The 27,672-nt window shown below is 49.3% G+C and overlaps 3 protein-coding genes across 4 annotated transcripts; 1 reads left to right on the forward strand and 2 right to left on the reverse strand.

The window, feature by feature from the left end:
- The first annotated feature begins 4,096 nt into the window (after positions 1 to 4,096).
- ankrd34ba (ankyrin repeat domain 34Ba) lies at positions 4,097 to 11,664 on the forward strand. Its single transcript, XM_086186577.1, has 2 exons — positions 4,097 to 4,449; positions 7,804 to 11,664. Exon 2 carries the CDS (start codon positions 7,849 to 7,851, stop codon positions 9,457 to 9,459), a length of 1,611 nt encoding a protein of 536 aa, XP_086042703.1. The 5' UTR covers positions 4,097 to 4,449; positions 7,804 to 7,848; the 3' UTR covers positions 9,460 to 11,664.
- On the reverse strand, positions 10,252 to 17,589 carry oclna (occludin a). Its single transcript, XM_086186579.1, has 9 exons — positions 17,456 to 17,589; positions 16,805 to 16,885; positions 15,415 to 16,078; positions 15,167 to 15,334; positions 12,391 to 12,518; positions 11,957 to 12,142; positions 11,334 to 11,505; positions 10,956 to 10,997; positions 10,252 to 10,854 (listed from the first exon to the last, which is right to left on the reverse strand). Exons 2-9 carry the CDS (start codon positions 16,855 to 16,857, stop codon positions 10,756 to 10,758), a joined length of 1,512 nt encoding a protein of 503 aa, XP_086042705.1. The 5' UTR covers positions 16,858 to 16,885; positions 17,456 to 17,589; the 3' UTR covers positions 10,252 to 10,755.
- Positions 17,590 to 18,122: 533 nt separating this feature from the next.
- marveld2a (MARVEL domain containing 2a) lies at positions 18,123 to 27,189 on the reverse strand. 2 transcript variants are annotated; one of them, XM_086186575.1, is made up of 9 exons: positions 26,921 to 27,189; positions 25,160 to 25,252; positions 23,104 to 24,072; positions 21,722 to 21,942; positions 21,386 to 21,436; positions 21,075 to 21,238; positions 20,781 to 20,952; positions 19,520 to 19,570; positions 18,123 to 18,861 (listed from the first exon to the last, which is right to left on the reverse strand). In XM_086186575.1, the coding sequence occupies exons 3-9, from the start codon at positions 24,053 to 24,055 to the stop codon at positions 18,742 to 18,744; spliced, it is 1,731 nt and encodes a 576-aa protein (XP_086042701.1). In that variant the 5' UTR covers positions 24,056 to 24,072; positions 25,160 to 25,252; positions 26,921 to 27,189; the 3' UTR covers positions 18,123 to 18,741. The 2 variants fall into 2 exon arrangements, with proteins under 2 accessions (XP_086042701.1, XP_086042702.1); XM_086186576.1 differs by lacking the exon at positions 25,160 to 25,252.
- Positions 27,190 to 27,672: the final 483 nt, after the last annotated feature.

The raw sequence follows: 27,672 nt of genomic DNA on the forward strand, positions 1-27,672 counted from the left end.
GTCTTTTATTAATTTTATATTATAACGTTTCCCAAATCCAGCAGAGAGAACTCTGAAGACTTATTCCCAGTCCAAGCACACAGCTTCACTACTGCAGCGCCACCACTGGTATTTTGACTGATTCACCCTGATGTAACTGCATCGTCGCATTCAAGGACACCGATTGGCCAACTGGTTAACAGGAATTCTAACCAGGTCAAACACTCTGGATGAGAGTCTCCCCAGATTCAAAGAGGCCACTGAGAAGGAGCAAATTTACAGCAGATAAGAGGGGACCCACATTAGAACCTTGGGGGACACCACAAAAGAGACTTCAGGTCTGAAATAAAACAGAACAAGGAAAACACCACTGTGTACATATGTTAATAGCATTATTTCTTGTTCTCAAGTGATTAAAAATCAGAATTTCATGTTGTAGGTGGACAGGCTTAGCGAGCCAACCCATTAACCGTCACAGATTAACCTCGTCCCGTCACCTTTTATCAGTTCCAGAGAATTAAAGGCCACCTCTGACCTCCGTGTCCACTGGCAAATGGAGCCTGCGCTTCCAAATGAAAAAGTCTCACTGCAGCTTAATATGAGGAGCAGCAGCGCAAGAGAAACAAGCCATGCCAGGTTAAAGGAGAGGCCAAGGACACGCGGCACCGCAGCACCGGACGCCGCCGTTCAGAACCGCTCAGGTCCCTCCCAGTATGCATCACGCAGCACAGCTGGAGTATTTCTACTTCAGGCTACATTTTGCTGTAACTCCTTATAAATGAAAGCTAAAGCCTTACATCCAGTAGAGACCCCCACTTGAAGTGACTTTGCTCTGCTGGGACACTCGAAGCTGGAGATGTTTAATGTTAAAAAGCCTTTCATTTAAAGGCGTTTAAATGAAATCAAATTTGCATTTCACCTTCAAAACGTGACCTTCTAGTTTCGTCGTCAAAGCTCGTTTTTGCTGCTACTCTTGCAACTTCCCTGCTTTTTTTTTTTTTTTTTGCCGTTGCCAAATCTCTCACAAAATACATCAAAAAATCGATTACATTTAAAAATGTTTAGTTTCGTCTTTCGTAATTTGCATTTTTTTTGTTCTCGTAGTTGTTGTTTCTTTTGTAGATTAGTAGTTACACAGATTAGAAGCAAAACAAGGTCACAGATGAAGAAAAATCCGTGCAAAACTTTGTCCTTAAACACATAAAAATGGTGAAAGAAAAAAGATGCATTCTGAATGGCGAGCGTGCTCTCATCTGGACATATAGCCAGTGAGGGATTACCGAGGATTACCGAGCAACTGCCACCATGACCGCTGCTCTTAAATCCCTAAAAAAACCTACAGATCTGCTTTGTTTATGTGTTGTTATGATGACATCATGGAGCTCAGTTTAGATAAAACACCGGTTTTATGAGACAATGGTCTCTTTACAAGCTCTTGTCACATTTCTGCTGGTGATTAAACTCCCAGCTGCCGCAGCATCTGGTACCTGTGAGGTGATGCGACGCTGCCGCGGGTTATTTAGGGAGAAACGAACACAAGCCTTCCCTGGTCTGCAGGTTTCAATATACGAAACAAACATATTCCTTCTCCCTGAGTTTTGTTTCATGAAAATAGAACTTATGTAACATCAAGGACGCAGGGAAAAAAAAAACAGGCAACAAGAGAAACACTCAGCCTCCTCTCTGGCTCCTAGTGACACCGACAGGCGCCGTCTTGTCTGGGGTGTGGTTGGTGGGTGCTAACAAGAAGGAAGGAGGCTAATCAGCAGGCTAACGGACTGCATCATCAGCACGAGGTCCCCCAGCCATCATTTGGAAAATCCCTAAACACAACGAGGCACAACAGGAATTCATCACATAACTTCATAGGTGTGAGAGGGAAGTTTGAAAGACAACAACCTGAGTGGGTCGGACCGCCGTCCGTCGCCATCAGGACACGAAAAGTGAGACGTCGATCAAACTGCACTCAGAGATGCGGTCCGTCTTCACGAGCGGTGTCAGTCTGCAGTTCAAAGCTACTTTTCCCCCACCATACGGAAGCCTGGAGGGGACCTGAGGAGGGGAGAGAAACCAGTGTCCTCTAGCAAGATCTTGCACACATCATCATGGAGTTTGTGGGTACTTGGACTTATAAAGGCCTGGAGGATTGTGTTAACGAGAAAAAACAGTATCTAAAGCAGAGTTGCAGGGTAGCAGAGCCGCCAGGAGTCACAAGCCAGCGGAGTCATGAGTTCTCCTCGCGCGGCTGCTCCCGTCCAGACTCCACTCAGGATGTTTCTGGCCTGACAGTTCTCCTTCCCCTCACTTGGAGGACAAACACATGAAATAAAAGTAGTAACACAACAAAGACACGATGACAGCCGTTATCCACTCGCAGCTCTGTGATGGTAGAAATCCATATAAAGCCGACCAAATGAAACCCTCTGAAGAGTTCGCTCCCGTTGAGGGCCGGTTAGTCACCATGGCTAAACATACCGTCCTGTGGGTGTGTGTGCGTTTCCAGCTGAGAGTTCTTCTTCCTCTGCTTCCTCACTGAGGTGATTTCCTCCACAGCAGAGGCGACTGCAGCAGGAGGGTATTTTTACCCTGAAATGTTCCTGTACACGTTGCAACTTGGGATACTGCGTGATTCCGTAACACGAGCAAACCAGCCCCCTCTCCTCTACAACTATCGCTTGACCTTTGACCCGCAGGTCTAAGTGGCATTCAGATGAACCCAAACGGGCCAAGATCATTGAAACGTTTCAGTCCATTCATGAATTAACAGTCTACGTCCATGAAACAACAAAGGAATAAATATTCATAACAACCATGCCAGCGTACTCACAGTTAGCTTAGCTTGTCGTCTTTGTTTAGCATCTTAGCATGCTAGCTTACTACAGGCTACTGATCAATGTCTTCTGTTAGTCAGGGACATTTTTTTGTCGAGGTTCACGCTCCCACATTTATTTTTTAACGGATCCATCCTACTTTTAATCATAAATTCATTTTATTCGTCCGTATTGGTCAGCAGCTGAACTTCATCCTTTTATTCAACTTTATTCTTAATTTTTGAGTTTTAATCCCCATTCATCATGTTTATTTGATTTCATTTTCTCTTTTTAAGAGGTTATCATTTATGTGTCTGCTTTGGTTTTATTTAGCACTCAAGTATCCAGAAAGTGTGGATTTAAAAATGTGATGTGAAACAATAATGGAGTGAAATGAGTTTTGCTTGTTTTATTATCATTATTAGCAGTATTAATAGTAGCAGGAGTAGTAGTAGTGGTGGTGGTAGTAGTCGTGGTAGTATTAGCAGTAGTGATCTGAATTTGGTTTTAAGACGACATACATTTATCTATGTTTATCTGCTGTCGCTGCAGGTGACTTTATTTTCATTATTGTACCAATGAGCCAAGTTGTCATACACTGACACTGTGTGGCAGAACTGTGAACTGCAGCATCACCTCATTGTTTCTATGGTTACAGCAAAGCCATGGAAACCCTCCACCTCTGTCTAAACAACTACCAGCTGACTTTGAGAGACAGGAGACAAAGAATCCATGTTTTCATTCCTGACTCTTTTGAATGCGTCTCTCATGCTTGCTGCCCCTCCTCCTCTCCTCCCCTCCTCCTCTCCTCTCCTTCTCCCCTCCTCTCCTCCCCTCCTCTCCTCTCCCCTCCCCACCTCTCCCCTCCTCCTCCTCCTCTCCCCTCCCCTCCTCTTCCCCCTCCTCCTCCTCTTCCCCCTCCTCCTCCTCCTCTCCCCTCCCCTCCTCCTCCTCTTCCCCCTCCTCCTCCCCTCCTCCTCCTCTTCCCCCTCCTCCTCCCCTCTTCCTCCTCTCCCCTCCTCCTCCTCGCTCTAGCGGCTGTGCTGAGTTATTCTGGCTGCAGGTTAAACGGTCTGCAGGTGCATCAAACTCCCACACAGTCACAAAGAGCAGCTCTGGTAGCACAGTCACAACGGCTCAGTCATCCAGCCTCCTTGGTGGTTGTCATGGTGATGTCACTGATAAGGTGGACAGAATCATTTCTCACTCCTGTGAGGCACTTTTGCAGTCACCAGCTCTTTGCAGGGCTGAAACTCCTTAAACGAAAGAAAAAGCTGCGGGTCCCCCCCCCCCGCGATGATGATGGACTATCCATTTCTTAGCCCTGCTTGACAACAAACCCGTCTCTCTCTCTCTCTCTCTCTCTCTCTCTCTCTCTCTGAGGAGCCACCAGAGGAGAGCGTCACATCAGCCTGGCGGTCAGCGAGGGCGGCGGGCGCAGCTCTGTGGGGGTCCACGTCTGAGAGAGACGGGGGTCCCGGCTGGAGCCTGGGGAGCCTGTCAGTCTCTCGAGGAGAGCGAGGTGTGCAGATACCTGAGTGAACCACGCAGGCTGATTTGTGCTGCAGCTCCACGTCTGAACGTCGCGATCACCTGCTGACACGTGCAGCCTGAACCGGAGGACCGGCGCGTGTGAACCAGAAGCCGCAACTCACACCAGGTGCGTCTCGGCCGCCTCACACCTGAAGCCTCCACGGCGCGACGTGGAGGCTTCAGGTGTGAGGCGGCGTGTTGGAGCATTGCTCGCTGATGAGAGCTCACATTTGTTTCACCTGACAGTTCAAGTGTTCTGGTTTTCAAACGCTGGAATGAAAATCTTCAGGAACGAAACCGTTTGAATTTGAAGAAATATGTCCTGTCCCTATTTGCTAATTTTCACACGATCGTTGACTTTTAAATATGATTTTAACAGACAATAATTAAACATATATTTATATTTTTACTAATTACAGTTGTTGGTTTTGTTACTTAAATATTTAATCAAATGTATTACTAATTTATATCTGTTGAACACCCCCCCAAAAAAAAACTAACTGTGAAAAATCAAAAAAAAACAACAACAACCTTGAAATAAACATTAAAATTAGCTTCATTTAGACTGAAAATTAGCAGGGAAAGTTATATTTATTTGTTATTGTTATGATGTCAGCGAGGGTCAGATGAGTGATGCTGCTTCTGAAAGGCGTCTGAACATCAACCCAAACATCCCATGATGACATCATCAGTCAACCTAAAGAGGGTTCTGTTGCGAGACGAGGTGATCAGGAGATGGACGCCAGCTGCACCAACCTGCACCTCCATCTGTCAGACGCACTGCAGGGGATGTGTTTGTGGTTTGAGGACGGCCGCCAGCAGGAGGAGGGACATCACGTCTGCGGTGCCAAAAGGAAAAAAAGAAAAGAAAAATTAAAGCTGCAAGCAGCGTTGTTAGGGCCTGAGCCCCCGCGCGGCCTACGGCCGCGTCCTTGACACCAGCCTGAATCCAACGGTGTAATCGGCAAATCCCTAGGCCTTGTAGTTTAGGAGATACGAGCCTCAGTGCGCTGCACAGTGCGAGTGCAGAGCTGAGAGCCGGCCCTTTAAGAGCCCCTCCCTTCTCTGCTCGCTCTCTGCCATCTCTGTCAGAGCTGAGAGCAGAGCTGAGAGCAGAGCTGCCAGCTGGCCCTTTAAGAACCCCTCCCCCGCTGCACTGTGTCTGATCTGTGCTAGAGTGGAGAGAGTGGAGGATTCAGAGAAATGTAGTGTGTAAAAGCTGAATAAGTCGGCATTCGTTGGTCAAAAGTCACACAAAATACCATATTTTTGTAGGGATTTTTGCGTGAAACTTGTCTCCCCCACTTTGAGGGCTTATAAAATCCAAACCGAGTGCGTAGTATATTAGCCTTTAAAGATTTTTGAAGAGCACAGTTGGGAGAGTAATGTGTGAAAGTTTGGAAGCTCTGGCATTTACGGTTTAGGAGGAGATAGATTTTGTTAGGGGAGTAAAAAAAGTCCTGATTTTGACAGTTTTGTCCAATTTGTGGACATTCTGTTGGAGATAGGTGAGGGGTCAGAGTGTAAGAATTGTTCGTCTTGATGAGACGAGTCCAACGGTGTTGGTCCCATGTCTGTGGGAGTTTTGTGTGAGGAGTTATAGCGCGCGAAATTAAAAAAAATTATCTTTTTTTTGTGTGGCTCCCTAGGTGGCGCTATAGACTTTAGTGGCGTTTTTGTTTTTGATTAGTGAATGTTGAGACAGACCGAACGATTGTGCCGAATTTCAGCGAATTTCATGCATGTTCAGGGGGTCAAATTAGATTATGCGCGTTATGCGCATTATGCGCATATAGCGCGCACTCATTGAGAGCAAGAACAGTATAATACCAGGTTTTGAATGGGTGTGTATGTGAAAACTGGCTCCGGGCCGTCTGGCCCAGTTGCCTCATGGGTGTTGGGGGGGCCTGGGACACTGTTTAGTGTGTGTTTTTAGTGTTTTTAGTGCTGCTAATGTGTTGCTCTGCCCAGCAAACATAATAGGGTCTTCGCCAGAAGTACCTTCTGGCTCAGGCCCTAAAAAAAAGCAACCCTAAATGCAATCAAAGCACACAATGATAAAAACCAACAGCAACAAACACACAACCTGCCAAAGCAGCGCCTCCATGCATGTTAACGTCCAACGCCGAGGAGGAACACGAGAACCCGTTGGCAACCTAGACGAGAACATGCCGCGACGCATGCGGAATGATAAATGAGTCCAAATTTAGTTCTAAGAGAACCGCACACATGAAGCAACACGTCAGGCATTCTGTTCCCATGCATGCGCGCTTGGCATTTTTAAAAACGGCCAGGTGTGTCTTAGACCTGGAGACGTCTGCAAAAACCTCTGAACAGAAGATTCTCGACAGATTTACCCTCTCAAACCGTGATTTCTCAGCCTCTGTGGCAGATAAAAACATGAACTAAAACTCAAAGACAAGCTTGGACCTCTGGCTGTGGAACCTGACTCGCCCTAAAACTTTCATCCCAATTACGTGGTTGCACCAGGTCTTTAAGGGTTCTTTTCAACATTAACTGGCTGTGTTTTCATCATCGGGATCAAAACCTGCCTCAAATGCCACGGTATTTCCTTTGCAGAGGGTGCATCCATAATGAGAAAATAGTTTCTGTCCTCCATAGATGTGAGTCTTGTCATGTTGCAGCTCCACGGGCTGTGACTCATGCAGGAACACGCTCTGCTGCCGTCGGAGCCATTGGCAACCGCCACCTTATAAGGTTTAATAGAGGGAAGCAAGGACAAACAGTACAAAAGCTGATGGAGACTGTCTGCCTCTGCTGGCGCTGGCGAGGACGAGCACGTGAAAGCAGCAAAACAGCCAAAATCATCTCTTAGCGCTGGAGAGTTGAAAGCCCCGATCAGTCCCAAAACAAAGATAAGATGAGGAACATTTTAATTAAAGCTGATTTTATCAAAATGTTGTTCAATGTGTTCCACTGAGGCCGCATCCTCAGTGTCAGCAGCAACTGGGGGGGGGTTAATGTGATACTTCATCCAAGACCAGAACCTTGAGCTCACAACGATGTGTTCCCTCCTGCATGATTTCTCTGTGACTCCAGAATGCAGACAGAGTCAGCCACGTATATTTAGCTTGAAGCAAACGGGAGCTAACAACAGCTAAACTGTCTATGAACTCACCAGGCCGTCCGCTTCAATCCAGGTCCTCTTAATCCAGACAGACGATCAGTGATCAACAACACTTTGACTGGAGGTTAAACAAACCACCTAGAAGACGTCTGTTGTGGTTCATTCTTGGACAGTTGTGCTGCTGTCAGTCTCCATTAGCGTTGAGAAAAATGTACATGGCCGGCTCTTTCTGCATTCTGGCGTCACCAAGAAGTGGTGAAGGAGGGGAAAAAAAACTGTCCTTTTTGGGTGAAGTATCAGTTAAACATTTTCTGAAGGAGACATGATGGGACGAATCCAGCCCAGCTGTTCTACTGCTGGTCTTCTTCTTTGTCTTTTTGGTCCTGTCCCCAGACACCAGTCCACCTGCACCCTAGAGACCAGCGCTCAGAGCCACAGATGGAGGGAGAGGGCTGCAACGCTGGCGTGGCCATGGATTCAAGTAACCCTCTTCTGAAGGCCGTGTTCCTGCGTCGCCTGCGACTGACCCGCCTGCTCCTAGATGGAGGAGCTTACATCAACGAGAGCGACGGTCAAGGCCAGACCCCCCTCATGGTAGCCTGCAGAACCCAGTATATCGATGCCCAGAGCGTCAGCAGGGTCAAACTGGTCCAATTTCTTCTGGAGAAAGGAGCAGATCCCAACATCCAGGACAAAGAGGGTTGTTCTGTGCTGATGCACGCCTGCCGGGAGAAAGCAGGCCTCGAGGTGGTCTCTCTGCTCCTAGATAGCGGAGCAGACATTGGCCTGGAGGACCAGACTGGGACATCAGCGCTGGTTTACGCAGTCATGGCTGGAGACTGGAAGGTTCTGAGGCTTTTGCTCGACTCATGCAAGGCCAAGGGGAAGGAGGTCATCATCATAGCCACTGACAAACTCCCATGTGAAGCAGCGAAGCAGTGCCTCAGCTTACCTCCGCTCGGGCCTCTTGATCAGACAGACAAACCCGCTGCTCCTGCGTCTCCTTCTGAAATTCAGCTCATCACCTCCCCCCCATGCTCCTTCTCTACTTTACATCCCCCAAAGCCCATCTTTTCCTTTATAGAGGCCCAGTCCTGTGGTGCAAGCTCTCATCCATGTTCTCCATCACGCCTCCGTGGGCTCGGCCAAGCAACGGCGAACGGTGAGCAGCAGCCCCTCCTGAGGTTGAACTCAGAACCCTGGCTAAAGATCCCGGCGTCTCTGCTCAGCCGACAGCCTCGAGGGGCCTCAACCTCAAAAAACAGCCAAGACCCCAACCAAGCTGAAGAACTCAGTCTTAGAATTCCCCGACAAGACCAGGACAAAAATTCAAAGTGTGACAGCTACGAGGGGGAATTGGCAGCTGATAAAGAAGCAGAGGGACGTGAAAAGAATGAATACAGCAAACACGTGGGACAGCAGATTTCCTTACCAGGTCTTCTGTCATGCCACTCTTCATCTCATCCTAATCTGCATTCTGAAACCCTTGGAACAAATGGTGCTGCGCCAACCTCTGTCTCCGGTGGAAAGAACCTCGGCACTCCTCTTCACAGGATGGCCTCGTCAAGCCTGCACAGCATCATCCAGAGGAGAAAACTGGGTGCCGACATCTACAGTTCCGAGCCCCAGCTGGCTGTAGACATCCGAAATCTCCCCAAGGACCCCCAGCAGAGGGTGAGAGACCAATCAGGCAAGATGCTGGCACCCGTACGTTGCTCCAGCACACAGGGCTCAAGGGAGTCCCTGTTGGGTCTGAACAAGAGACTTCTCTCTGGGTACGAACGCAGGGGATCTGGTACCTTCTTGTTGGACCACAACTCCCAGTCCCGACCTCGATCTCTGCCGCCTCTGATCCTCAACTCCCCCAGCACACCTATCCTCGATGTTTGTAACTTAAACATGAGCGGCGGTGGTTGCTTCTACGAGAAGGACTTGGGTCTAAAAACGTTCCTCCCCACTGCTCCTCCTGGGCATCCCAAAGACATGACCCGGCGGATGCTGCTGAGGAGACACTCCATGCAGACCGAGCAGTTCAAAACAACAGCATGAAGTTCTTCGGTATGTATCAGAGTCAGGCCAAGGATAGATACTTGGGGACGGCGCTGATTCTGATATTGGCTCGTACATCAAATAAATGTACTTCTCTACATTCCGTTTCCGGTGCTGCCCTTGGACCCACGCACTAAACCACTAGCGCCATCCTGAGATTCGATCTGCAGCTTTGCTCTCAATTATTATTTCAGTCAACTCTTCTGATCAGAAACTGTTTTCCCTGCTTATCAAACATGTCATCTTCAACGGTGAACTGTCAGACGTCCTGTGCGGTTCCGCCCGGCCGGAAGCCAAACAGCGTCTCTGCTGTGAAAACGAGACTTTTATTCTTTCCCATGCGTCTGTGCAACAACTGGCAATGTTTGGCTTTGAGTGAATACATGTGGTTACAGTTTCTTGCCCTCAGATTAATTCATACTCACACATTAGCTTTAGCAGCATTAGCAGGCCAGCTAACGTATCAGCGAATAGTCCCGGTCATCAAGGTCAAGTTTACTCAGAGGTGCTGCGTCATAGGCAGCTGGACCGTCTCTGGAATTCTTGAGGATGTTTCCCCTCTCGCTGGATGAGCCCTGTTGCCTATGACACAGCACTTACAAGGTACTTAATGTGACAAACATTAGCGTTAGCACGCTTGCCTGATGCCACTGGCCCTGCGCAAGATCATCCCAGTCACTCATGACCGCCTCTGCGAAATACAGCAACAAGAAACCCTTAAATGATGCTACAATGTGAAACTGGAGCTACAAAAGTGCAGAACGGCAGAAAAAAATTTATACATTTCTTTTTTATTATCATAAAAATGTATCACAAATCCTTTAAAAAATACATGAGTTTGCATCCAAGGCTAATGCAAGTGTTTGTTCTAGTATCCATCGCGAATCACCTGTGAATTTACATCTAAAAACGGATAAAATCAGACGTCAGTGCCTCCCGCTTATTTACATGATGCACTGCCATTAAAAGGATTAAAATCAGTTAAAAAAATTTGCATATCAGCTGAGTCATGGTTAACTGGCATTGTGTAACTGTGACTCGTAGCAGAATTCATCTACATTACACTCCGATCACATTTGGCGAAATAAATACACGAGTGTCAACAGCAGGTGATACAATCCACACATCAGCAACGCAGGACAGAATATTTGTCTCAAACAACCTTTGTAGTATTTCACCAGCCATCAGCTCGGGCCAACTCAGGTGACGTCATGGACACCAGCGTCCCCGACGTGAAGCCGTAGCCTCACACCTTACCGGCTCCGGTCTGGACAGGCGTGGGGTCCGGGGAGGCGTTCAGGCCTGGCGGTCGTAGTCGCTGACCATCTTCTTGATGTGGTTCAGTTTGGCCTTCAGATATTTACACCTGCGCTTCTTGGTCTGGTAGTCTGCAGACTGTTCAGGAGGAAAAGACTTTGACTTAGTGAACCGAAGCCTGGCAGAACTACGACGCTGCAGCGATCCATGTGCGGCCAGGCCATGCCGGATCCACTTACCCGTTTCATGTCCTTTATTCTGTGGTACTCATCCAAAGCATCCTGGTAAATGAAAAAAAAATTAATAAAAACAAATTGAAGATGGAAAGAGCTCCAAATGGGACCCTTAAAAAAAAGTGTGTGGGGGGGCAATGGTTGGGAATACAGTGTACTTTTAAAAGATCTTGATAACTTTTTTACTTTAACAGAAATTCCCTCTCCAAGTCCTCTGTCAGCAACTTTGAGTGCAACCTTTTAATACTGCACGCAATCATTCCATGCGCACAGAAACGTCTCATTCAAACTGCATCAGTGATTGGAAGTGGAAATCCAGCTCAACCGCGACAATTATACCCAAATGATAGAACATTCGGCAGGCGGGTCGGTGTCGGCCCTCACCAGGTACTGCGGGCTGCCCTCCTGCAGCTCGTCCAGCTCCCGGTCCACCTCCGACAGGTTCTTGTTGATGCCGTCCAGCTCCGCCTGCAGGTCCTTGTACTCCTGGTGGTCCAGGTCAAACTCTCGCTTGTAGCTGTTGCGTTCCGGCTCGTTGGCTATCGGAGGAAATTCACTTGAGGAGAGAAAGAAAGGGAACTTTTTCTTTACAACACATTAAAGTTCTTGTTGTTCATTTTAGTCGTCTTCATCCTGGTTATATTAGTCAAGTTTTAGCTGATTAAACGTTTTAGTCACTGAAAACTGGTCTCAGTTTCTTTCTAGTCCATCGCTACGCCCCATGTGTTGGTCTGTTTTGTCATAAGAACATTTTTCGTGTTGTGATTGGCAGTCAGATCAACTCTGCCTGGGTTCTGGAGTGTCTTCTGGAAATACATGGATTTTGCTTTTATGATGCTGGAAAAAAAATTGAATTACGTTGCATCTGAACCTCATCCTCAGCCTTTCCAGATTTGAGGGCCCATTAATTTGGGGTCCACGGCTTATTAACTTAACTTGGGGTCCAGATCACGGAAGTCTGAGAGGTTCTGACGGGACACAAACTTCTGGTCTGCAGTTATTCGTACCTGTAGAAGTCTTCGTCGTCGTCCAGCTCGTCCCCAGAGGAAGCGTAGTCAGTCTCATAGTCCTGTCCGTCCACACGACGCGGACGACCAGGACGTCTCTTTTTGGGTCTTCCTGCCGAGCTGGGCACATCCGAGGCACTGTGGTAGGGGGCATTCTGTAGCGGCAGGTTCTCCTCCGCTGCAGGTCTACAGGACAAAGGAGAGTCACACATTTGTGTCTGACTGAACGCTGATGTCATCAAAACTGCACATTTGGTCTTTTTTCTGTTTCGCAGCTTCCTTACATTCACGTCACAGTTCAGCATCAAAGCATTGTAGTCTGAACAAACGACCTTCAGGAACTTCTTTGTTGAAGGGGAAGTAAAAGTAATAAAACACGAGAGGGTTTGAGAACCTTCAGTCTGGCTCGGTTGTCTGCCGCCCTGTCTACTCACTGGGGGGCGTAGTTGTAGGGAGGTTTGTCGTAGTTGCTCTCGTCATCCAGGTGACTCCTGGAGCCTCTCATCTTCTCAGGGAAGTCTGACATGGGGAGCTCCTCCGGCGGAACAGACACATTGTTCACCTGCAGGAAAGATCCACAGACATTGGAACAAACAGTGGATTCTGTAAATCAACGGAAAGGTAAAAGGTACAAGCCTGTTTTAGATGATACAAGTTACTGCGTTCAGAGGTGCAGAAACTCACTACCTGACCTGACGATAGTGGCTGCTGTAATCGTCTCTATGGCAACCGTGTTCTCCACCAATCAGAGATGTGGCTCTTACACATCAAGATTGTGGGCGATGTAGTACTCCATCGTTAGATCGCAAATAACGCAGTTTTTTTCCACCTTAAAAAAACAACGTAAACCTCAGGAGGGACCTAAAGTTTCTACAGGTGCCGACGCCATTCAGATGGTTATGACATCATAACTAAATATAAACTGGATTCTCACTTCTGGACACCATCATGCAAAATGGCTGCAGACGCTACAAGTGAAGAGTTAAAGTACCTTGTTTGCACTTGTATGAATAAATACAATATTTATGTACTCATGATGATGAGTTTATGCTTGGACGTTTTCTTTTATGACTGATGACTCAGCTTCTTAGCAGCTGGTAACTCAACAAACGTGGATAAACTCGACTTACTCAGTAGAGGGTGGATCCTGGAACATATTTGTAATGGTCATATTCTTTCTTTCGCTCATAACGTGTCATAAATAACAACACAAACAATGAGCAGCTGTTTGAAACATCAACTATCGGCCGAGAGTTTCACAGTCGGTGTCTAACAGTCGATGGACCCACGTCTTTGCTGGTGTTGCTCTGTCAAACAGGCGACGCCTCAGCAGCTTTGCACATCAGCTACGACCTTTGACACCTTTCAAGGTCTTCTGAAGTGATTCTTGACATTTGGAGCGCTGCCTCAGCCTGCAGCCTCAGCCAGTGTTTACTCCTTCAACAGACACGCTGGGACTCCAGCAGCTCCTGCGCCAGGAGCCTGCACCGACACGTCCCTTGAAAGTATGCGACATCACTCAGTTTCAGGGCCGTCGCACGCTGGCAAAACGCCTGACTACACCGACCTGCTGCAGGTCGCATCAATCACTCGGCCTCAGCAGTTCCAGACGGGTTCCCATGAACCACCGTCTGGCATCTCTGGTTCCCAGTGTCGTGTTCCTGGTGTGGTGTCGTGTTCCTGCTTTGGTGTCGTGTTCCTGTTAGCTGGTGGGCTTTGTGGTTTCAGCACCGGCCCGACCGGTTCTTCCTCTTCACTGCTCCACCATGAACTCCTCTGAAAGGACTTGTAACTATCAGCGAGTGACTCACCTACTCATCGCTACTTATGAGGGTCTATTAAATATGAGGTATGTTGCAAAACGCGTCTGAAAATAGCTTCAGAACGCGTGAATCATCCAGGAATGTAAACATGAGCATACTGATGATGCGTCCAGGATTTGGGTTTCTGGTGGAATTCTTCCTACATGTCAGCATAAGACTGAAACTGTCCTCCGTGTACTCGCCACACCTTGAAACCAGGCTCCTCTTCCCCCGCTCCGATAAACAGGCGACTGTCGCCAAACAGGTCGAACCACTTCAGCTCCAAACAGCTGCAGCAGCTCAGCGCTCACAGGAAGCAGCTTCAGCTGTCACACCCGACGGCTGCGGCGCTTCAGTCAAGAGTCCAACCACGACTGGTGCTGGTTCTGACATGCTTCATGTAGTACTCACAAGTACACACATGATGTAAACCGTGTTAGAGGTGAGTTCATCGTCTTAATCTGACTGTATGTGGATTTCTACACGTACACATGTTTGTGTGACGAACACCACCAGGCAGAACTAACAGAGAGAGAACATTGCTGGGACGGGCGTACTGCTGCGTCTGCCCCCTTCAATGGGCCCAAAATCAGGCTCAAAGGTCAAAGGTCACGTGGTAAAGTTAGCAAAAACAACACATTTCGGGACCAGCGGGGAGACGTATTCAGTGTTGTCATTTACTGTGAGACATTCGACGGCCACGTCGCCATCTGACTTTGTGAGGTAGAAGAAAGTCTGACTGCCACTAGGGTGACGGGGCGTACGGGGGCGTGCCGCCACCTTGTGTTCTAGAGGCACGTTGACTTCCCTCAACGAATGACCTGATCCAAATATAATCAAATGACCCCTTTTTGTAGAGGCGTTTTTCTTCTTCAGTTCCATGGCGGACACATTGTCTGGTAATGAATGGCTTAGTATGGTGACACGGTTATCGTGGTTATGAGTCTGTGTTCACCTGCTGGTAAATAGTAGCACATTGATCAACGCATCAACGGTCGCTCAACATCGGTTTGAAGGAGCTGATGGTTCGTTCAGGTTGTTTTTTTTAAAGCAATAAAACAACAATTCAATAAAAATCACAGATGAGGAGCGACGCTCCTGCATCGCCGCTGCGTGCGAGTCCTCAGTCCTGCAGTCTGCAACTCTTTCAAATATTAGATAAACGTCCAGAACGGATGAGCAGAGTCTCTGGTGGTTCTGAGTCATGTAAACAACAACAAACAAACAAACAAACAAAGGCAGTGGACAGGAAGCTGCATGAGTGACTGATCGTCACACTGAGACGATGCTCCTGTGAGCCAGCGGCTGCATCTGACATCACCGTGAGTTCAAGACGACCGGTCGTGGTTTAGTCTGTGGTGAGCCTTTGAGGTCACCGAGTAGCGGCTGCATCTGCGAGGTCACTCACCCACGCCTCTACGTCCTGCGGTGGCTCCATCTCGTCAACAACCTTCACTCTCCTCCACAAAATGTTGCTCTTGCCGTAGGTGCCGATTTTCTGGCGAGTCTTCAGAGCGAAGACAAGCATGATGATCAGAGCGATGGCCACCAGGAAGCCGAAGACCACGGCGATGGCCTGCAATGAGAGACAAACCAAGCGACTGAGTACACGCTCCGATGCTGAGCTTGGAAACAACGGTTAAACGTGTGCTTCACCTCCTGCGGCTCCACGACGCAGTAGTGGTAGAGGTACTGGTTGACGAACATGCCTGAGGGCTGCGGTTGTTGGTACTGAGCACACAGGCCGGCGATCTGGCTGCCGTAGGCAGAGCCCTGGGACTGGGCCATGGGGTTGACGGCCACCAAGTACACGATGGCGGCTATTAGCATGAGCAGGGCCAGGATGGCACAGACAATAATCACAGCCAGGTAGAACTTCCTGCTCTCTGATATGCTCTGGTGGGACACGATGATGATGAAGATGACCAGCGCCGTGATGAAGGTGATGGCCGCCATGGCAATGATGAACCCTTTGCTGGATCGGGGGTCATTGTAATTCCCTCCAATTCCGCCATAGCCGTAGTTGTTTCCAGCCCCATAAGCACCGCCCCCAAAGCTGCCGTACGTTCCTCCCCCGTATGCTCCTCCTCCGTACGCTCCTCCTCCGTATCCTCCGCCATAGCCGATACCCCCAAAAGAACCCAGGGCTCCCTGGCTGTCCCAAGCCAAAGTGGAAGCAACGCATGCAAATATGGCCACACAGAGCACGATGACGATGATGGCCATGATTTTAAGGATCCCTGGTGGAGACGACCAGCGGTAGAAGTGCTGGAACTCATCGTCAGGGTAGTAAGAATACGCCGGCTGAGGCGCAACGGTACTGTGGAGGAGAAGAAGAAGAAGAAGAAGAATCCAACCTGGTTTTAACCAGAGTTCAGCTTGACTAATAACATGACTTCAAGAACAATCACACTGGCTTTTGGTGGAGAGGCAAACTTTTTGTTGGACGACAAAAAAACCCTCATCCCTGACATACTGACTTCCTGATTAGTTGGACTACAAAAACACCTCCTTCCTGTGACGCTCTGATGAGAGCCACCCTGGGGGTCCAGAATAAGAAAACATTGGCGAACCTCGGTTGTGAGCGGCGGTGCCGACTTTTACTCACTCCTGAGTTTACAGAGCACATTTGTACTCGTCAAAATGTCTAACAGCAGCATCCAAACGCCTCATCCAAGGAATCCAATTTCTGAGTGGATCTGCACCAAACTTTGATGGGCTCCTCCCTGGCCTCTGCGCCACCCCTCCACCAGTTCTAGTGTAACCCTGCTAGAGACACCAAGTCCTCGATGGCGGTAAAGACCAGGTGGTTCTCAACAGCATGACAATTTCGGTCAGTTAGCGCAGTAAGAATTTAAGATGATAAATCCACACTTGAACTCTGGACTCCTACGGACGGCCGCCGTCAATCAGCTCATCCACCGCCAGAGGCGACTGCAGCGCTACTCCTTCCATGTCACAAAACGTCAACAAGAGCCATGTTGTGGATGATTCACACCTGAGGAGGACAAACTGACAGCAAACACCTGTCACTGGAGAAACTTACTATCCGTTCTCCGCGTCGTAGGGCGGCGGGCTGCCGTTGGGCCTGGAGGACATGACTGCTGGATCCACCGACGTCTGATTCCTGTGGATCAGACACGTCGACACCATAACCGTGAAAACTGATGTCCTAATCTGCCTGTGAGCGTTAGGAGGGTCCTGTGACTGCTTCCTAAAGCTCCCGTGATGTCATCAGATTGTTTTTGTCCCAAAATATAAAAATATTTAGAGTTAAAGCTTCAAGTCTTCATATTTGAGAAACTGAAACAGGGAAGTGCTGCACTGAATGGACATGTAACGTCGAAATACATGTGTGTGTGTGTGTGTGTGTGCAGATTAGTTCGATATGAAGAACTACTTCCAGCTCTATTTTAGATGCTCCCACTGAAACCAGAAGCCTCCCCCGGTCACCTGAGGCTGCCACCAGCGGCAGGTTGATGATAAAAATCTTTATTATTAAAAAAACTACAAAGATTCATGTTTGGTCCGAGAGAAGCAGCATTTCCGGTTGTTTCACTCATGTTTACCCAAACGCGGAACTGTCAGACCTGCTGCTGAGGAGAGAACTGAGGTGAAGCTCTTTTGTCGTGGCTGCAGGTCAAATTAATTCACCGAGTTTAAGAAACCTCGAGTATGGAAGCGCGGAGACACTCACCTGTCGCAGGTTCACTCCCTCACCTGAAGTGCTCACTGAAACTGCCGCCTCTGCTCATAACAACAGCCGGAGCCACACCTTGATGAGACGCGGCTCCCGGTCGAGTCAGCCCCGCCCCCGACACAGGTGTCACATTAACCAACAATGCCGGAAGTCCTGACTCAGGTAAATACCTGGGACGCGTTCGGCCTGAATCACGGTGGGATTCGAAGCGGTGGTTCCGATTGTGAAAGTCAACGTTTTGACCAAAATCACCACGATGTGACGTAAAGATTAAAAATAAAATACAAATTGAACGGACAAAGACGATAAATTCTGAGACAAACTAAACAAAAGCATTAATTTCCCAAAGACATTCTACGGAGGAGGATGAGGCCACGAACAAACCGATGTTTGGATTTTGAGCTCAAAGTCAGAATTCAGTGAACAAAGTTGATGCCAGAGGAGAAAATGTTGGTTTTGTCACGTCTGAAATGTAAAATATAAATCGTGAAAGAAACTTCCCCCCCACCCTCAGACACGTTCGTGTTCAAAGGAAAAAGACAACATTCAAATAACAAGTCAGCACAAAACGCCCAAACTTCATGTCCTGATACAAAAACAAACATTTATTTTATTGAGACGCACCAAAACAGTTTTCCTTGGGTCACATGACCTGAAACGAAGACGTCTGAAAGTGTGTGTCTCCCCCCCCCCCCCCCACACACACACACACATTTGCTCCAGTTTCCAGCAACACAACCAGGAAGAAACCGAGGCACTTTGATGTTTCACTACAATGCGACCTTACGAAGTGTTTAAAAAGTGAAATGTCGAACAAGGACACACAGGTTATGTTCAACGCTCCGGCAGCGTCAGGAGGACAAACATAATTCCGGTTTGAGACTTTTGTTGCGTATAAAAATGAGGAGGCAGCAAACAAACCAGCCGGCAGGCGCCGCGAGGGAGCGCCCACCTGGGGAACGTGGAGCCGCGGCCCCGCCTTCTTCTCTCCCGACCCCAAACGTTCGCAGCACGTAAACCAGCGTCGCGAGTGAAATTAGCAGACTAACAATCGCAGCGTCGCACATCAACATCAACACAAGACGGATTCTTTGCATATTCAGACCAGTTCAAATAGAGAAGGTTCAGCCGACGCGAGCGCTGTGGTGCGCAGGTGCGGAGAACAGCTGGGGGAGGCCGGGGGTCGTTCTCCTGCTGCGGCAAAACTCCAAAGTCCGTCGGGCTTCGTTCGGCTCACTGACGAGAACAGTTCTGCACCAAGAGTCCGGCGCTGTCGCGGAGGCTCAGCTGTATCCGTCGTTCCACTCCATGACTTTGTCGTATTCCTGGATCTTGTGTTTGATGTGCGACAGTTTGCTCTTCAGGTACTCGCAGCGTTCCTTCTTCTCCAGGAGAGTCGGGTCCTGGGAGACGGGAGGACAAACGTCACGGAGGGCGATCAATGACTGTCAGTGCACGTCTGTTGTAACTAAAGTGCTGCTGCACCCAAGTCATGTACTTCACCCCTCAGTTGTGCTCACAAAGATGTTTTTTGTTTTTTTACCTCTTGCATTTCTTCTGTGACTCCACATTGCAGGAAGATCCAGCCACCTACGAGTAGCTTGAAGCTAACAGAGACCGACGGCTAACCGCAGTTAAACTGTCCAGAAACGTCTGTTCATGAACTTTTCAGGCTGTCGTCCGATACTTTGACTGGAGATAAAAACTAACTTGAGAACGATAATGAGGATTATCCTGGCCGGCAACCCTGCGAGTCTGTAAACTGTAAGCTCTCAGTCCCCGTTAGCTTCAAGCTAAGTGTACGCGGCTGGCTCTTCCTGAGTTAGAGGACACGAAGAAGTGATGCAGGAGGGAGAAACATCTCTGAGCTCAACAGACTTATTAGTGAGTACTTGAAAGACAAATTAAAGTATGAGGTGAAGTATTACTCGAGGGGGTCAGAGTGAAAACCTCTGACTGATTTGAGTGTTGGACTGAGCAATACAGGACGGTGAGCGTCCATGGAGGACTAACAGCCTCGAGAAGATAAACTCAGCGACATAGACAAGACGAGAGGCTCACATTTTTCTTCCTCTGGTACTCCTGAAGGATTCTGTTGATGCGATCGACCTCCTGCAACAAGAGAAAACATTTAGAACATTCAGGACTGGAACGCAAAACTAAAACTAGGTGCAGCAGTGTTGTAAACTGGGCTGTCTAGATGGTGCAGGCAAGGAATTTGAGGGCGAGGGGGAAGTGTGGCAGTAGCAGGAAGTGCAAACAAAGGAGGTTGCAGGACGGGGAAATGAGGCGCATTGGAACAAAGAGAAACAATTGATGCCATAATCCAGACATGCAATTAGCCTCCGTCCACTCCGCTTCCTCTCAGCAGTCGAACAGAGACGGTTCTGCGTGTTGAGAACTCAGGCGTTCATGACCATAAAAGCTACACGCTAAAACTCTTATTGTCCATTGTCCCCTGAGGCAGAGAGGAAGCTAGAGACCCATGCTAGTTAGCTTAGCACAATGACTGGTAGTGAGTTGGGAAGTGTTAGCATCAGCTAGCTCAGGTCCAGGCTAGTTAGCTTAGCACAAGGGCTGGTAGTGGGTGTTAAGTGTTAGCATCAGCTAGCTCAAGTCCAGGCTACTTAGCTTAGCCCAATGGCTGGTAGTGGGTGGGAAGTGTTAGCATCAGCTAGCTCAGGTCCAGGTTAGTTAGCTTAGTACAATGGCTGGTAGTGGGTGGAAGTGTTAGCATCAGCTAGCTCAGGTCCAGGATGCTGGTGTGTCCAGCAGGAATCCTCCTCCTCCTCATCCTCAGGAGCAGCAGTCGCTCTTCTAGTCCTCAACAAACCTTTGGTTCTGTTGACCCAAGTTCCAGTGGAGCTTTGGAGGTGCTGCGTCAAATCACTGCTCCCAGTCAGGAAAGTAGTTCCGGCTACGTGTCTGATTCTACCACTACAACGTCTCCTCATGTTAAACTGGTATTCATCACCAAGGTTACACACAACCCTCCTGATATTAATGCAGGCAGAGACGGAGCTACGCTAACACTTCCCACCCACTACCAGTCATTGTGCTAAGCTAACTAGCCTGGGTCTCAGCTCTCTATGGAGGGATCTGGGCTGCAGATAAAGGAATTTAGCCAAAAACTGATGTTTTCTTGAATGTGTTTAAGGTCAATCACGTCGTCTCATCTCCGACACTTCAAACCCGCCGCTCGGCCCACATTGACACACCATTAGAACTTTTAGCACTCTGGATAAGACTATGTAACTGGTTCTATGGGTTCTAGTCTGTGTGGTCACCGTCAGAGCCGATGACATCACAGAGTAACCCTTACCATGTGGCTGTTGGGGTGCTGGGGTAGACTACGCATCATGGCGTCCATCTCATCGAACTTCTTGAGGGTCGCTTGAACGTCAGCGTGCAGCTCTTTGTACTCTGCGTACTGGTCGTTGAAGACGGCTCGGTACTGGTCTCGCTCTTCATCTGAGCGGATAGTCGGGTATTTCCTGCAGGGACGGAGACGAGAGGAGAACCTGAGTTTAACGCTCTGCACTCGCTTCTGATAAACTGACCTGTGGACAGAGACGATCATCCACAGGCTCATCAGAGACACTCCGGCAGGACTCACGCGATGTAGTCGGGCACTATGACGGGTTTTGGGATGTGTCCCGACGGGATGGCGCCTTGCAAGACTTTTGGAGGTGCTGACTTTGGGGCGGCCTGGATGGGGACGACCGAGGAGCCCTGGACCTGTACAGCCTGTCTGGGTACGGGAGCTTGAGCTGGCGCCATCTGGAGGTGAAAAAAAATAAGTTGAATAAACAGAAAAACTCACGAAGACACAAAGAGACTCATGAACCTCACTGAGGGTTTATTATACCCTGAGTTTATTAAGTCAGAATGATGTTGATCACGTGACGCTGGGTGACAGATACTTACCAATGATGGTCCTGCTCTGACCTCGGGGGGTCTGACCTCGGTCGGCTGCATCTGGAAACACAAAGCGACCAAAATGTCACAAACATGGCTCATTATGATGAATCAGGAAGTTTATATTTTAGGGAAACGGAGCTGTCTTTGCTCCTGATACACATGAGAAGATCTACGTCAACAATAAGGCCGAATTAATGTCCGTCATAGTTACTGCTTGTGAGAGAGTGTGTGTGCGTGTGTGGTAACACCCACTTTTCTGATGGTGAGAGTTGAAGATAACCTGTAAAGTTTCTGACTGATTCCCTCCCGCATGAATCTGGGGAATCCTGGGACCAGACCTACCTCCTCGCCGTACCTCTCTCGGTACCGCCGTGCAGCTTCATGCCTCCATAGCTTGAGACACACGATGGCGCCGATCAGATAAACAACCATGGTGACAAACAGAAAGATGATGGCAGCAGTCTGGCCTGCCTCCGTCCGGCAGAACGCTCCGTTGATGCCGTTGTTGAAGACGGGGTAGGAGCAGAGGCCTCCACGGGTTGTGTCTCGCACATAGACGATGCCTGTTGGACCAGATGAACACGCTGTGAGAGAGACACTTGGGACAGGAAGTACAGTCCATCGCCCTTGGAACCAGACAGGAAGACAAAAGACCTTTTATAGAGAGCTGATAACCAAGCTAGTTAGCTCAGCACAAAAACTGGTAGTGGGTTGGAAGGGTTAGCAAAGCTCCATCTGTATCTGCATTACTTTAACGACGGCTGTGAAATGAAACAATTTCAAATGAAAAGGATTTTAGAATCAGACACGTAGCCGGAACTACTTTCCTGACTAGGAGCAGTGATTTGACGCAGCACCTCCAAAGCTCCATTGGAACTTGGGTCAACGGAACCAAAGGTTTGTTGAGGACTAGAAGAGCGACTGCTGCTACTGATGATGATGAGGAGGAGGATTCCTGCTGGACACACCAGCATCCTGGACTTGAGCTAGCTGATGCTAACACTTCCACCCACTACCAGCCATTGGGCTAAGCTAACTAGCCTGGACCTGAGCTAGCTGATGCTAACACTTCTCACCCACTACCAGTCATTGGGCTAAGCTAACTAGCCTGGACCTGAGCTAGCTGATGCTAACACTTCTCACCCACTACCAGTCATTGGGCTAAGCTAACTAGCCTGGACCTGAGCTAGCTGATGCTAACACTTCTCACCCACTACCAGTCATTGGGCTAAGCTAACTAGCCTGGACCTGAGCTAGCTGATGCTAACACTTCCACCCACTACCAGTCATTGGTCTAAGCTAACTAGCCTGGACCTGAGCTAGCTGATGCTAACACTTCCACCCACTACCAGTCATTGGTCTAAGCTAACTAGCCTGGACCTGAGCTAGCTGATGCTAACACTTCCACCCACTACCAGTCATTGGTCTAAGCTAACTAGCCTGGACCTGAGCTAGCTGATGCTAACACTTCCACCCACTACCAGTCATTGGTCTAAGCTAACTAGCCTGGACCTGAGCTTCCTAGTAGAGGAGGTTAACATTTGTCATAATTGTTTTGTACCCAGGTTGAGATTCCGCCCTGCGAGTGCACAAAGGCTGTGTTCCAGTCTGAAACCAAAACAAGACCACCACATCTAAATTCAAGTGCTGACCCTGTTAGTTCACCCAGTCCCTGATGGGAGTTTGATGGTTGAAAGGGGTCCGGGATGATGAGGGTCTCCTACCTGCTGCCATGTACAGCACGGCCAGCGCCAGATTGATGGTGAACTCGGTCAGAGGCCACCAGGATGAGTCCAGCAGGATGGTGCGGTAGTACATGGTCATCCCCAGCACCAGCACGATTACAGTCACCAGCCAGGCAAGCCCCGCCACCACCAGGACGAATGGGGTCTTGGGGCCTGTGTAGTACACCCCCCCTGTGCCAGCACCATAGAAACCTCCACCGTATGCTCCGCCAGGAGATGAGTATCCAAACATGTTGAACCACTCGTTGTCCTTGTGGATGTACGCGCATACGCAGGCGAAGACCGCTGCCCCCAGCAGGAGCTCCACACAGCCCAGAATCCTCAGCAGCCCTGCCCAGGACTTCATGAAGGCGTAGCGCTGATGGTACTCCTCCACCCGTTGGCTGTAGGTCAAACCTGTACGGTAGGTGCGTCCTGACATGGATTCATGGGGGTCCGAAGCTTCCAGAAGCTCCTTGTGGGAGTTGTAGCTGCTGCCAGAGCCCCCATAGGGGTCGCGGTAGGATCCGGGAAGAGACGGTGAGTGAGGTGGCGAGCAGCGCACCCCCTCGCTAGTGCTGTTGTTGTTGTTACATGAGGACGAAGGCATGGACCACGGCTTGCTACTGCTGTGGTTGCTCCCTCTGAAGAAGTTCTTCCACGAGTCTGGGATGAAGCGGTGGACTGGTTTGATGTCGATGGCAGGGTCAGGATCTGGATCGGCGTTGTCCTCGCTTCCGCTGGGATCGAACTCCGGGCCCACGGGAGGTTGGTCCGGCAGAGGTGGCGGAGGAAGCGGGTCTGCGCTCCGAGCCAGATGAGGCGAGTGCTGCTCTCTCAGGGGCGGCCGGTCGTAGGAGTCTCGGGGTAGAGAACCTCGGGGAACCTGGTCATAGTGGGGCGCCTGGCGGACTCGCTCAGTGCGTCCGTAAAATCCTCCTCCATAGGACATGAGGATGATGATGGTCCCTGATGGCAAGGAAAGTCAGTCAGTACCATTTTATCAGCGGGTCACGTCCAAGAACCTTTCAGAGGTCAAAGTTCATTTAAGGATGTTTTCTCTGTAAAAACTACTGGGCTGATTTTTACTGCAGCAGCTGGAAATATGCTACATCAGCAAGTACTTCACAAACGTGTATTTTGCCCTTCAAGTTCTAATAGGAGTCCCGAGTTCATGCAGACGTTTTTTTCCCCTCCTGTATTACTTCTATGCTAGGAAGAGCCAGCCATGTAAATTTAGCGTGAAGCTCATGGAAACTGAAAGCTAACAACAGCAAAATTCTCCAAAAACGTCCATTTTTTAAACTTTCCAGGTCGTCGTCCGCTATAATCCAGATCTCCTCGATCCAGATGTGTGATCAGTAATCAATGATCACTTTGATTGGAGACTAAAACCAATTAGGACACTCCTGTTGGCTTACACCCCGTGTAGCGGTGAAAGTGCTAAGCTAACGTTAGCCTATGAAGGAACTACACCAGGGTCACCGCCACTGAGCTTCAGGCTTCCCGTGTTTCCCCTGACGACCTTTAATGACCTCCATGACCTCTGTAGGCTCCTCTAGACTCTGGTTGACATGACATCAATCATAATCAATTCTAATAATTAACAGACAACGGGTGAAGAAACAGTTAAAGAAAAGCGAGGATGAAGATGATGAAGGCAGGAGAGGTGAAGTAGTACCACTGATGCACCGTCACCCTGGACAGAGAGGGAGCGCGAGAGAGAGGGAGAGAGAGGGAGAGGGAGAGAGAGAGGGAGCAAGCGAGAGAGAGAGAGAGGGAGAGCGAGAGAGGGAGAGAGAGGGAGCGAGAGAGAGGGAGAGAGAGAGAGAGAGAGGACCCAGAGAAAACACCAGCATGATGTCATCATCCGTGCATGTCCAGGATGCATGTTTGTGCTGCAGCTGTGAGGAGAGAGTGTAAGTATATGTGTGTGTGTGTGTGTGTGTGTGTGTGTGTGTGTGTTTTCCAGCCAGCACAATCATACATTCTGGACCACCAATCAGCCCGTGAAGCCCGTTAGTGGAGGTTGGAGGTAGGAACCGTGCTTCAGTACCTCTCTCGCTCGCTGTCACTCAACACCGCTTACATGAGCCTGCAGCTCACAGAGCAAAAACCTTGTATGAGCGAAGAGTGAGGCAAGAACCAGCTGGAATGACAGAGACATGAGGGTGAGACAGGAGGAGGACATGTCTCTGAGACAGGAGGAGAAGGACGCGTCTCTGAGACGGGAGGAGAAGGACGTGTCTCTGAGACAGGAGGAGGAGAAGGATGTGTCTCAGACGGGAGGAGGACACGTCTCTGAGACGAGAGGAGGACATGTCTCTGAGACGGGAGGAGAAGGACGTGTCTCTGAGACGGGAGGAGGACATGGATGTGTCTCTGAGACGGGAGGAGGACACGTCTCTGAGACGGGAGGACGACGTGGATGTGTCTCTGAGACAGGAGGAGGAGGAGGACATGTCTCTGAGACGGGAGGAGGAGGATGTGTCTCTGAGATGGAATGAGGAGGATGTGTCTCTGAGATGGAAGGAGAAGGACACGTCTCTGAGACGGGAGGAGGAGGATGTGTCTCTGAGACGGGAGGAGGACATGGATGTGTCTCTGAGACGGGAGGAGGACACGTCTCTGAGACGGGAGGAGGAAGAGGACATGTCTCTGAGACGGGAGGAGGAGAATGTGTCTCTGAGATGGAAGGAGGAGGACACGTCTCTGAGACGGGAGGAGGAGGATGTGTCTCTGAGATGGAAGGAGGAGGACACGTCTCTGAGACGGGAGGAGGAGGATGTGTCTCTGAGACAAAAGGAGGAGGATGCATCTCTGAGACAGAAGGAGGAGGACACATCTCTGAGACGGGAGGAGGTGGATGTGTCTGAGACAGAAGGAGGAGGACACGTCTCTTGAGACAGAAGGAGGAGGACACGTCTCTGAGACGGGAGGAGGAGGAGAAGGAGGAGGTTTTATAATTTAATCTGTTTACGTGTCCAAAAATGAAAGTTTTAATGAGAGTTTTTAATAAATCTGAGACTGACGATGACAATCTCGACGTTCAAGTTCATTTTTGTAAGTTTTTTTTAATCAGAATTCTGACTTCTGAGCTCCGGAGTTTAATCATGACGTCACTTTCACATTACGACGCAGTTATGAATATTTCAGCAAAATGTAAATTTAAGGACGTGAGGTCCGGACTGGGTCGTCCATATGAGGTTTCTGGTGAGCCTGATAGAGCTGACGTCATCAACACCGCCACCGCTGCTTCGGCAGGTTCGTTACGTCACTAACGAGCCTCCGTAGTTTAATGATTTACCTGACAACAGCGAGAGTCCTAGTGGAGGTAGTACTGTAGTACTAGTAAAGTACTAATCAGTGGTGGTAGTTAAGATCAGTACAAGTATCTGTACAACTCATGATCAGTACAAAGTATCATAGGTATTGTGATCGTACTCTGTCTCATGAGTAGTACTCGTGAGCAGTAGTAGTAGTTGGTAGTACCGGAGTACCACGGTGCCTGGCTCCGGCGAGCCTCTCCCTTCCAGCGGGCCCGCGGCCAGGCGGCTCCACCGGGCGGAAGCACCGGGCCTGGACACGGTTACCGAGTGAAAAGTTCCTCCTCGAGCGTCCGACTCGCTTTCTGCCGGTGTGACGGAGTTCCGCTCGGGTTTGCTCGAGTAACGGAGGCGAACTTCCCTCGGAGAAGCTAACCGGACGCTACGTGACTTCACCACAGTCCACGTTTCTGATACCGGATCGATGATCATCGATGGGAGCGTGGAGGCTGTGCGCGCGCGCGTGTGTGTGTGTGGGTCAGTTCACCCACCTCGGTCGCGTCCCGTCCTCTTCCTCCTCTTCTGTCTCCCATCTCAGCAACTTAGGAGCTCAGGTTCCCCCTTGGACACGACCACGTGACCCTGCCCATCCCCATGACGTCACCCGGACAGCGGAGCAGTTTACCTGTTCTCTGCACAGCTCACCTGCGGGGGAGCTGCGGTCCTCCCACCTGGGGCGCCGCTCTGACACTCCCTCAGTGGGTAGAAATTCAGTCCGACTCATTTCAGAACTTCGACTCAGATTTGAAACTTCAGACACGACAGGAAAAAAAAAAAATCAAAACTTTAAAGTTGAGGGAGATGCAGGAGTTAATAATCATATCAATAATCATATCAATAATCATATCAATAATCATATCAATAATCATATCAATAATCATATCAATAATTATATCAATAATAATATCAATAATCATATCAATAATTCTAACCAGCTACGGAGGCTGAGAGCAGCCAAACTGGTGACGACCCTCGTGTTTGTGTTTCCTCCACTTCACAAGTTCATGTGGAGACAAAAGACGGCCAACACCAGCAGGGAGCTCCTCCCTCCCAGCCTGGCCAGCCAGGGGCTCCGTGGGGCAGATGGGCTGGGGGTCTGGGGCCCGGGGGGGCTCTTTGTCCAACAGGGCCCCTCCCACGACCTCCACTTTTTGTGTCCCTTGGCATAAATTCTCCTCCTTTGATGGTCAGATTGACGAAGTGAATGAGGAGGCAGATTCCTACGGAGGCACAACGCTGCCAG

The sequence above is a fragment of the Aulostomus chinensis genome, chromosome 19 (assembly GCF_037954235.1).
Source record: "Aulostomus chinensis isolate RoL2024-O1b breed Wild chromosome 19, RoL_Achi_v1.0, whole genome shotgun sequence".
NCBI classification, from domain to species: Eukaryota; Metazoa; Chordata; class Actinopteri; order Syngnathiformes; family Aulostomidae; genus Aulostomus; species Aulostomus chinensis.